Below are 11,898 nucleotides of genomic sequence, written 5' to 3'. Positions count from 1 at the left end.
CCCTCGGAAAATGTTAACAACAATGTGTCAAGTATAGTTGACTTTAACCATATAGTTATCCTTACATTAACATGCTTGAAACCATCACCTTTTTTTTCTCTGAAATCAGACCGTTAACAAATGCTTCCACTGGGTAGTCCTGTAAGTGTCAATGGCTCCGTAATACACGCGACCTCAAGCATGATGATTCTGTTCAATTTAGCATATTTAAAAAGGCACACTTAATTCTGGAAAATCTACCCGTTGAAGTAGCCTAAATGTGTGCTCCACCCGCTATGATACACCGGGGACGATATGCAGATCCTTAATCAGATTATTGCACAGTGTGAGAGTGCGCAGGGGGAGGGGGTGAAGGGGGCCAATGTAGGTTGTGGCCATGCTTGTCTGACAGAGATGCTCACGCACTCAAACAACATCGTGAGAGAGTTCTGAACTACGACCGGAGTTGTTAAAACTGAAAGGACTTGGTGAGAAAACGTCATCTGGAAGTGTTGGTACATGTTTTTGGACATCTTTGGACCGAGGTCTACTTTTTATGAAGATAATGCATCCTATTCTACATTTCTATGAGCGATGGTAATATTTCCATTTGCGGACAAGAGGGGGAATATAGTCAAACACCGACACACGATCACTTCTCCACTGCATTTCTTTGCGGCCGCACGAATAACCTGTTGCCCGCGCGGTCATCTACAATTTTTGAAAGATCTACAATCTTTCAAAGTTGAAAGTTTCAGACAATCGGATTTATGTTGATGTAGTGCATTCTCACATGTCATGAAAGCACATTGTAAGGGGGAAATGTCCAGTGTCACCACAAGGACGAGTATGTGACATTGCTATATTCTTACCGAAGTAAACTTTCAGGACATTCACCCAAGCGAAACAGCATTTTCAAGTTAAACGCAGCCTCGCACCAACATGACTTTGTCCACTAATATGGCGGGTACATGCCGCTGTGATTTAAGTTATTTCATTGAATGGAAATTAGGCAAATAACGTAGTCCCCGTGGATTTGGATTTGAGTACCCTGCAACACGTTGTGAAAATACCGTGAACGTTTTTGCTACGATGCTGGTCACTTGGGGCGCATTAATTCAAGCGTTCCTATTGCTGGTGAAAGCTGACCTATGGAGCCTCAAGGAATCCTCTATCTGTGAGCTAAATAGAAAAGTAAGTAGTTGTAGTAAGTATGTATTATTCACTTAAGGTAGGCTATTAGATACAAAAACAAATATCTAAAAAAACAAACATCCATAGGCTACTTGACAGACAGGCTACAGCATACATTAAAAATGGAATATGTAAAGGAACCGCTGTAATCTCGCCTACATTTAAACATGTATTTTATTGTGCGTCATAATTATCAATCATACATTAGTTTTTTTTCCTAAACAAATTATAATTTGGTCACAAACTGTAGATTGCGCAATTTAGATGTGTATTGCCTTCAATGTCTCCTATATTTAAGTGCCCTATTAATAAGTAATGATCAGTCTTTAAGCTCTGGCATTAATTGGCTCAACAGCTTCCTGAATAGAAGTGTGGTGTTTTGGTCAAAGACAGATTACCTTTACTTGGTATAATATTCAAAGACTTAATCGATAAGATGAATTACACAATGCATATTATATGATACCCTGCGTTTATTTCTCACAAATATGCATTGCATTAAATCCCCCATCTTGCCTACAGTCTTGAAAACAATTGCACTTATATGGTTTCATTTGCAGCAAAGTGATTTAAACTCCTTCCTATGGACTATAAAAAGGGACCCTCCGTCCTACTTCTATGGCACCATTCATGTTCCCTACACAAGAGTCTGGGACTTCATCCCGGAGAACTCCAAGCAAGCGTTCCAGCAGAGCAGCATTGTGTACTTTGAGTTGGACCTGACAGACCCATACACGATCTCAGCATTAACCAGCTGTCAGCTACTCCCTCAAGGGGAGAACCTACAGGATGTGCTGCCCAGGGACATCTACCGGCGGCTCAAGAGGCACCTGGAGTATGTGAAGCTCATGATGCCATCATGGATGACCCCTGACCAGCGAGGGAAGGGCCTTTACGCAGACTACCTGTTCAACGCCATTGCTGGGAACTGGGAGAGAAAGAGGCCGGTGTGGGTGATGCTGATGGTGAATTCGCTCACTGAGGCGGACATTAAGACGCGTGGCGTGCCTGTTCTAGACCTGTACCTGGCACAAGAGGCGGAGCGGATGAGGAAGAGGACGGGCGCCGTGGAGAAGGTGGAGGAACAATGCCATCCTCTGAACGGACTTAACTTCTCTCAGGTGAGTTGTGAAGTTTGATTTTTTTTAATTTTTTTTTATTACAAGCTTTCCGAGTTCAGCCTTTTTTTTTTTTTTTTTTTCGAGACCAAGAATTGAGTGTAAAGAAAGGACTCCATGGTTCTTTCACCACATTCAGGTAGGTGTGGTCTAAGATCAGCTGAACAAATAGTCTGCTGTGCGAGTGTCTTCCGTTATTAAGAAAAAAGTTCAACCTAATGGTTTTCGTCTGAATTCAACAGAGAGAAAAAAGAAAAAAACTTGTTTAACCAAGGGTGTGTGTCAGCCAATTTGACCCCTGCAATTATGTGTGTCCTTCAAAGCACACAGTTGCTATGAAATCATGTTGAGTATTGTGGAATTTCTGCTAATACTCATTCGGAACTAAGGGGATTACACATGGCAATTTTACTTAACACCCAGAAGCCAAAGCAATGTTATTTTAAATCAGGTCTTCGCAGTTGAAGTCCATAAACTCCAATGCACAATGTTACGGCCATTTGTTTTTCACTTTTAAAGGATTAATAGAGCCAGTAAAAAGAGGACATTTTCAGTGGCATCTGGCCTACAGTGTAGAGCATGATGAGATGAGAGATCTCCTCTCGGTGCAAAGCCAACTCTTTTTCTGACAACGAAGGTCATTTAATTTCCACGTTTGCTTTTGCCTTTTAAGTAAGCATGACTGGTCTTTAACACCGTGTTCAGAACTTCTGAAAGGTAAGCCCTGCTGGCACATTACACTAAGTGATCTGGTTTTAGACAACAATGAACTTATGAAGAACTGTCCTTTCGGTCTGTCTACTCTGGAACTGAATAGACATTCCACACTTCAGCAAAATAGCCTGCTATTGAAGTGATGTTTTCTCTTTCCCCGTCACTGGGAGTAATGGTCCATGGAGAAAATGATGAATGCTTGTCTCAGTGTACATCTATGAGGGAGTTGAAGGCAGGCTAGGTAAGACAGTGCCATTTAAGAACAAACTGGACATGGTTTTCATAGACTTGTTCTCTCCTTAGTCACATATTACTTTGCTGTTTTTTTCACACTCCTCTCCATATTTTACATAATATTATTAGATGAAGGGGGGAACTTACTGACCTATATTTCTGTTCTTGTACTATTAATAATTCCATAACATTTTGAAATGAATGCCCGACACACACATGATCAAAACAGACCTTTGTGACAACAGGGGCAGTTCTATGGGCGTATGTGAAGCCCTCTGTGACATTGCTTGTAAAAAGGGCCATACAAATACATTTTGATTTGATGAAAAAGTCTAAATGTGCTTGGAAAATTTGAATTTGGTGGCCTCTCCCTGCCAGTAGGGAGTTCAGTTCTGAGAAAGTTATTTATTAAAGACCAAAAACCAACCATACCTTTGCATTAGCCTACATGAAACCAAGTGTGCAACTTTTTATAGCACCAGTGATTTTAGCTTCATTGTGATATTCCCTATCCACAGCAAGGATACACTTCCAATCGATTGTAGAATAATTTGATTGCAGTATCACAAAACCAACTTAAACATGCTGCACTTTTGGAATTAATCAAGATAATTTGGGATCATTTTACAGCATCAGAAGAATAAAGTAATACCCGATACAGGGTAAAACACATGAAAAAACAGACTATCTCCTCCTTACCTATGTTCTTTCCATGTCATTCAGAAAGGACCACTGTATTATCTATTTATATGCATACTTGTTGTTAAATTAAGTGTAATAGTTATGTAAGTTCCACTGCTTTGTGAATACAATAGATTTCCTTATTTTCCCTGCTGGGCACTATTTGGGCAAGCTGCCATTGATTTGTTGAGTTTGCCCACAGCGGAAAATCTGTCTGAACCATTTGGTAATCAGATTAGATCTTAATGAGCAATGTTTCAACTCCGAATGGAACAAAGACTAACATGCCATCCCCCGTCCTGATTAGGAAGATTCCAGAATATTTTCCTAAATGTGAAAGGATTCTTTTTTTCTTGGTAGTTTGCGCTCTTGTTCTGTTTGTAATATAGGTTGTACTTTTCGGGATGAAGTTTGCTTTCTAAAGAAATTGAACTGATGCAGTGTGCATTTTAAAACTATTTCATGATTGTACAAAAAACAGTATATCACTCTAAAAGGAAAGTGATGAGTGACACAGTCCCATCATACCGTACTGATATTCACATCTGCAGTATTGCCTTACGGACTGAAGAGCATGTCTTCACAGCTCCCCTTCAGAATTGGATACATTTCACATGGAGGTGCCTGGTTTCCTTAGTTGTGTTGACCAAACAGCCAGATATTAGATGTCACACATTCCGCAGGTGTTTTCTGTCCAGATGTATGTCAGGGTACACCAAGGATGAAGCTGCAGCCTATTAACATCTCAAATGTTCTCCCATTTACAGCAGTGGGTTGCATAGCATTCTGGGTTGATTTTCGACCTCCGTAAATTTGAATAGGAACATACATGGAAGCTGATAATAGTTCCCCAGTTACCAAAGCCGTTTTTTTCCCATCACTGGGTACAAGGCTGAACCTTGAAAATGTGTGTTATGCGGGCTGCTCTCGAATAGCGCCGTAGGCTTTTCTGGGGTTTTGTAACACAAGCTTGTGTAGCTCAAATGGGGATTTAATAGCTTGTCTCTGTTTTAACACCAGGTCATGAAAACGTGCGGAGGCCAGGGAACCTGGCGGAGGGCCTACTTGAGAGACCACTGCTTAGAGTCAGACATAGTAAACACAAGGATAGGGGATTGAACAAGCTTGGCTGTTTGTAGTTAGCGGAAATGCACTACCCGTCAGGGCACCAGTGACGTTTTAGGATCTTTCCTTGATTCTGCCACAAGTTCCAGAAATTCCGAATTGAGCTACTTTTGGACATCTCTGCTACTTTTGGACATCTCTAAAGGTTCAGACAAATTCGTTTTTAAAATGCAATCATTGAATCACCAAAAGCTGTGACGTTATTTCATGTGAGTAGTAGCTAGAATGAATTTGACACGAGAATAAAGTTTCACTTCGATAAAAGACGCCATCCCTCACATCAAGAGTAGCATTTTTTTGGGTGCTGCAATGTGTGACAGAAGTTCACCTAAATATTGTTAGTTCATGATCACGAGTATGATTACTGCCAGAATAAAGTGCAGTAACTCAAAGAAGCATAATAAAAAGCCAGCACCAAATACAAGTCCAGATGTAATTATAGATAGGCCTGTTGCTATCTCAGTTTCTTTCAACAGTCTAATACACATCAACTCGTTTTCCGTGTAGTATTCCAAGGTTTCATAATTCAGTGAAAGTCGCAACCCTACTCTCATACTGAGGGCAATTACTGTCATCATAAGCCCTCCTAGTGTAGAAACATGTCAGTAATTAACACTCAATTTCAATTTCTTTAAGCCCTGTCATTCAAGGTATTGTCCCAGGGCTGTGCTGCTGGGAGAATAGAACAGTTGCCCCAGGCCTTCATTAGCACCAACCTACAGTCAATCACCATTAGCATATGTAATGGCTAGCAGCAAGTACAGGAGTATTGAGTCGTCATTGGCAGATACACATAAATTGTGAATGGATTAACACATAAGTAACCGTGACAATTAAAACAATCAAGACCAGTAGAAAACGTTCCATTTCTATTGTTTGAATCGGGAGGACCATTGCTCTGACTCGTATACTGTTAAGCCGTTTGTTATATGAATTAGATCTTGCCTAAACCATCTGCTAAACATACTCAAAGAATCTGAAAGGAAATTATACCGAATGTTAAATCCGCACTTATAAACGTCAACCCTGAGAATCTACATGTCCGTTTTCAGTGTTCATTGACTTTTTCTCCGGAACTAATTACACCTGAGAGTGTGGACAGATGTATATGTTCAATCTGAGACATTCAGGACCAATAATAGCCCTTGCCACCTGGCAGGCAAATATCTGGACTGTGTAATGCATGTTGAACACACCTATATCCACAGGGAGAGGAGCTGTGTCAAGCACAAAAGGAATTCAGCTTCTCTTCTTCCACCCAGGCGACATTTGTAAATACAGAAAAGCACTCACTATCCGACAGTCGATGGTGTAGAAACACATCATACCTTGGGACTCCTTGTGTTAAAATGACAGTTGAAAGGTTGAAAGGTACGAAGGATACATTTTCATGCTTGTGCTAAGGATTTGGATCTGAGTGGAACATACAAATCAAATCAAAAATCAAATCAAATTTATTTGTATAGCCCTTTTTACACGCAAGCATGTCACAGAGGGCTTCACATGCGCCCATAGAACTGCCCCTCAACCAACCTAAACCCTCAAGGAAGACAAGGAAAAACTCCCAGAAAAACTCCCACCGGGAGAAAAAATGGAAGAAACCTTGGGAGGAGCAATTCAGAGAGGGATCCCCTCCTCCAGAGACGGTTGGTAAGAGAGAGGAGCAGAACACAAGCAAACATAGTCATACAGTGTCAATGGGTTTTGAAACACCAAAATCCATTGTTCGGCTTAACATACTTACATACTTCCGTTTGACACATGGAAAGATGATAGCATACCATTTTGACAGATAGCTATGGTTTTGGATAATTGGAAATGTGATGGTCTGTTGCTTTGACTCAAAAGAACAAAATCACAGTTTATCTTTTAACACATGCGTATGTGTGTTATGTGTGCTGGCACACTCCATATTTGTGTTGCCATTTTATTGCGCTAACACATAATCCCTGTTAAATTAATTGACTTCCTAAGGCTGGTGTTTGCCAAACATGGAACACATCGGTGATATGAGGGGTTATGTCAACAGTCACTTCCAGCTGTGGATGGACATACTTCATGTGTGTTTCTGAACATTATTTCAGGTAGATACTTGACTTCAGTGGGTTTGTGTGGGAACTGTAATCCTAGTCAGTATTGAGAAAGATGAACCCTTTCATTAGTCAGAGGCTTTTCTTTCTGGCCTGTCTTCTGAGTGACAACAATAGTTGAACATTTCCTCTGTGGAAACGTTCTGTGGTGATATGAACCATGCTCATTTGAGAATAATCTCCTAGGTTTACAACATGAATAAACTGTGCCACCATCCGTTTATGACTGTATACGAACACACAGAGAGTTGTGCTCACTACTTGACAGATGAAGTCCGACGCAGCTGTGAATTATAAACTGAGGCGGCAACGTTTCCAAACCCTGTACTGTTCCTCCAAAGTAGCGCTCCGTAAAAAATAATAATATAGATAAAACAGGACTTTTTTCTTTTGTAGCAACCCGGGAATCATGTTTACAGTGTTGGAATGGAGTATGGCCCAGCTTCTGCATCTGTCTCCTGCATTCAGATCCACACTGGGGCAGGGGAGAGTGAAAGGGCACGCCCCAACCCCCAACCAGCCCCCGAAGCCCCATGTATTGTTTACTTTTTGTCCCCGCTCGGGAGAGAATTCCACACTCTTCAGATGAAACGGCCTGCGTTTTCAGGGTCATTTAAACCCAAAGAGTGTTTGTCTTTGGGGATGGTGTGTCTTTGTCTGGATTTGGTAGCTGACATCATAAAAGCTGTGGATGCCTGACAAGAAGCCCACTGTTCCTGTCTGACCAAAGTTAATTGCATCTCTCTCTCTCTCTCTCTCTCTCTCTCTCTCTCTCTCTCTCTCTCTCTCTCTCTCCATCTCCCTCCCTCTCTCTCGCTCTCTAAAAGCCCCTCACTCTCATTCTGTGAGCAGACCCACAGCTGCAGCTGTGCCCCTGACCACTTGTATTAACTAAAACTTTCTCCTTGTCAGGGGAATAAAGCACTGAATAAAAGTCAATTTCACTTAGCATGTTTTTGAAATCTCGTCTCTGAACAATTTAGGGTGTTTTTATACACAGGCTAACACCCAGTCCTGCCTGATATTGTATTCAAGTCAAGTAGTCCATCTCACTCTTCCATGAAAATGAATGCAAAGCGAACTCCAGAACATAACTAGATGAATATTTTTCATATTTTGCATCATGTTCAGAAGCCTGTGGTTGTGGGTTGGCGAGGAAGACCATGCTAACAGTGTCTCTGTTAGACACTCTGTGCAGTTCTCCCAGAAACCACAGACTCGATCCCTTTGGCAAATTCATCTCTCTGAGGTTTTGGACGTACAGGATCTGCATGCCGCTATTTTCCGTGAGATGGACACATTTTTCCAGTTGGGAACTGTTCATCCACAGTTTAGGATCATTAAGGAACCCTTTGCCAGCAAGTTTCAAGCTGAGATAGGGCCAGGCTTTGGAGGATTGTGGGTAACGTAGTGAATGTGCGGTTTTCTTCCCCTGTGAAGTCGTTCTCCCATCACTGGTTTGATCCTAGGAACTGGACATGGCCAAAAGTTAAAACCCAGGGATACAAAACTCTGTAAGATGTGACAGCATTAATCAAGCAAGAACATGTTTATCTGACCTTTTATACACATGCGGTTCAGCTAGGAAGTGCATTAGTGACTTTTAGACTTTGCAGAGGTCAAACCATCACCCCAAAAACATTGCCATCTACCGATGGGCCTCTCTAAAAGAGAGCACTTAAGTGATTTTTGGTTCATTGATGGATTCATCTAGAACACAAAGATCTTGGACTGGAAAAGAAGATACGTCTTCCATAAGGACCTCCCTGTTTTTTGGCGTGGCCATCCTGACAACTTGTCCACACGAACATCAGAGACGAGAGTGGCCCTGCTGCTGTTGTTGGCCTCAACACACGCCGGTCCCTGAGACGAACACAAAGTTCGTCAACATCCAGCGTAAGATTGATGTGTACTTCGGTTCCGCCGTGGAGGTTTTCCTTCTTTTTTTTTTCTTCTTCTTCTTCTCTCTCCTACTTTCTGTGCCTCTCATGCTTTTCCCTCAATGGGACTGTTGAATCGAGGAACTCCACTCTTCGAGTGTTTTGAAAGGCGTGTGCGGGGCATGTGAACAGAGGAGCCCTGTGACCCCCACCCCTCTGCCTCTCTCCTGCTGTCCCTTCTCTGTCGGGGGGGGGGGGGGGGGGGGGGGGGGGGGGGGGGGCGGTGGTGTTGATAGGCGTCGCTGCGGGGGAGGTGGCCCACTGCCCTGTACTTGTGATTGGAATGGGAGGGGGGGGCGGCGGGGAAAAGGGGGGGACCGGGGGTTTGCTCAGTGAAGCTGTCATTCTCGCCACTGCAGGCCCCCTACTCTCCTTCTCTTGTTTTGAGGGTGATTCACTTTGACAGCCAAAATATTTGGCTGCGGCCGTGCACCAAGGTAAACGTGCCCCCCAACCCCCCCCCCCCCCCCCCTCCCCTCCTCAAGAATGTTTTTGCTCAGTGTGTGCACCAGGGGGTGGTGGGCTTAATGTAATATCAGCCATGCCCGTCTAAGACGCAGAGGAAGCCAGAGCTTTGCTCCGTCGAAAGTGGCGGCTGGGATATCGGAGAGCGGAGGAACGCGGAACACGCCCGGCCCCGCGGGCAGCCTTGTCTGAGCTGCTCCTCAGCTTATTGGAAGGGTCACGGTAACACCACCTCCACTTCAGTGTCGTTGTCCCCCCCCCCCCCCCCCCCCCCCCCCCCTCACCGCCACCTCTGTCCCAACCTGACCTGTCATATGGTTTGTCACACGTAACCATCTGGGAAGTCATCCTCGGAAAACTGGAGGAGGGCCGGCACTTTCGAAAAAACACTTTGGCAGGTGATTGGATTGGATGAAGCCCCACCCCCAACCACCCGTTCCATTTGACATTTTGGCCCCACCCGTAACCACACCACCACACATTACCTAACCTTACCCTCCACGTATTCTCAATATTACTGGACCCCCAGGTTCCCCCCAGTTCCAGTGCATACAGCCTGTGAGGATGTACGGTGTAAGCCATGCCCATCCCCAGGCAGGAGTGTAGGGCAGGTTTATTTTCACTCCCATATTACCATGACAGAAAGCCAGACCACCACTCCCATACACATAAACAGGTCAGGCTCCCGCTCTGAAGTTGTTTACATGGGTCAATTCTCCATCTTTGGCGTTTTATTTACGCGTGCACGCTCAGATGTATTTATAGAACTTGGATTTCAGGACTCAATTGACAAAGCCACTTCTGAGAGGAAACCCAGTTCTACAGTCGCTGAGTTGGCCCAAACAATCGGAGGGTGTCGATGTGTATCGAATGAGTTAGTTGGTGGAACGGCCTGTTGTGTATCCGCATCACCGATTGGGTCCAGAATGAAGTTCCCTTGAAGACTTAATTTTCTTTTCTTCATAAATGGAAAAATGTATAAAGAATCTTCAAAGGCATGCTTAGATGGGAGCTCAAACGTCTCCAGTAATCCATAATGACGAGCTCTGGCTCTCTGCAGTCATTAGACCCCACAGGAATGCGAGGGGTCAAATCTCAAGACCTGTCTAGTGGAGGGGTCTCGGGGGATCAAAGGAAGGGATGGAGAGGCAGCGCAGACGACGGGGACTGCGAGATAACGTGAACAGGCAGGAATTTTCACCGGGCACTCACCTCCTGCTTTACCTCGACGCCGCCAAGGCGTCCTGTCCGACGCGCCTCGAGGAGCCTCGGAAAACAGACGCACGCCAACAGACGCGGCGACAAGCGTTCTCAGCCTGAAAGGGAAAGCTCTCGTGTCTATGTGCCGAGGGATTTATTTGATTTATTTCCACTACCCCTACCTGTGACAGTTGCAAAATGGTGTCATGGCCTTTTCATATATTTGAGGTTAAAGCCAAAGGTTTCGGTGGAGAAGGTGTAGCCTAAACTGTCATTTGTTTTTTTTCTTAATTGAATTTGAAGAAAGTAAAGAGAAGTGTTGTAAATTAGGTGAAAAACCATGTTTGGGATTCCAGAGGAAAAGGCTGCAGTCATTAGAGGTTGAGGAGAGCCAACCACTACACGATGTGGTCAACCTCTTCTACCTTGCACTGACTTGAGTGAGAGCGATGTTGTCGGCAACCACAAGCAGGAATCCTCCGATTCCAGGGCCTCTTTGATTCTAGTGTAAGAGCCAACCTGCAACCTGACTTAATGAACCACAAAATGTCGCTTTCGAATATAATTCAATTACGTTTTTATTGAATAACAGAAACTAGTCTCTCTTATTTGCAACTCTTGATAGAAAAATGCAACCGTGTACGGCCTAGCCACAAAGGCTTGGGTTTCTTTGATAAAGTCATTAAGGCCTGACAGTCACAAAAAAAAGCAGAGAAAAACGTAATTCATCCATGGAATTCTGCCAAGACGATTCAGCTGTTTGGCTGCTGGAGAAATTGTTAGAGGCTTGTCCGCCCTGAACTGCCCTAAAATACTGGGACCACCTCTTAGACTGGAGTGTGTAAATGAGTCTGAAAAAGCTTCAGCATAGCTGGTGTAATTGTAATTTAGTGCCAAGTCATCAGGTGGTTAGTCTATTTGGCTATTATGCCTATGTAAGACACAAGTTGATTGGGGATGATTCTACCTGATCTCTGCAGTCATTAGAGAGCATAGACATAGGCTAACAGCTAAAAACTGTCTTGTGTTCCTTAATGAAAGGGTTTCCAGTAGTTTTAACATTTTCTCCTGGTTCTATATTGTCTTGCTTTTAGATGACTGAAAATGTTTCAGGTGCTGCTAATTTTTTTAAAGCAATTATTCTCTGTAAAGTTCCAC

At 43.5% G+C, this 11,898-nt stretch overlaps 1 protein-coding gene across 1 annotated transcript in view; it reads left to right on the top strand.

Annotated features, from left to right (window-relative positions):
- Positions 1–363: 363 nt before the first annotated feature.
- Positions 364–11,898, top strand: part of trabd2a (TraB domain containing 2A) — a 33,616-nt gene continuing 22,081 nt past the window's right edge. Inside the window, exons 1-2 of the mRNA XM_047014929.1 lie at positions 364–1,173; positions 1,734–2,294. Of these exons, the coding sequence (XP_046870885.1) occupies positions 1,072–1,173; positions 1,734–2,294 (663 nt within the window). The 5' untranslated portion in view covers positions 364–1,071. The remainder of the gene's footprint in view (positions 1,174–1,733; positions 2,295–11,898) is intronic.

The sequence above is a fragment of the Hypomesus transpacificus genome, unplaced genomic scaffold (genome assembly GCF_021917145.1).
Source record: "Hypomesus transpacificus isolate Combined female unplaced genomic scaffold, fHypTra1 scaffold_27, whole genome shotgun sequence".
NCBI lineage: Eukaryota > Metazoa > Chordata > Actinopteri > Osmeriformes > Osmeridae > Hypomesus > Hypomesus transpacificus.
Note: the sequence above shows the minus strand (reverse complement) of the source record. Positions and strands in the feature narration are given on the sequence as shown.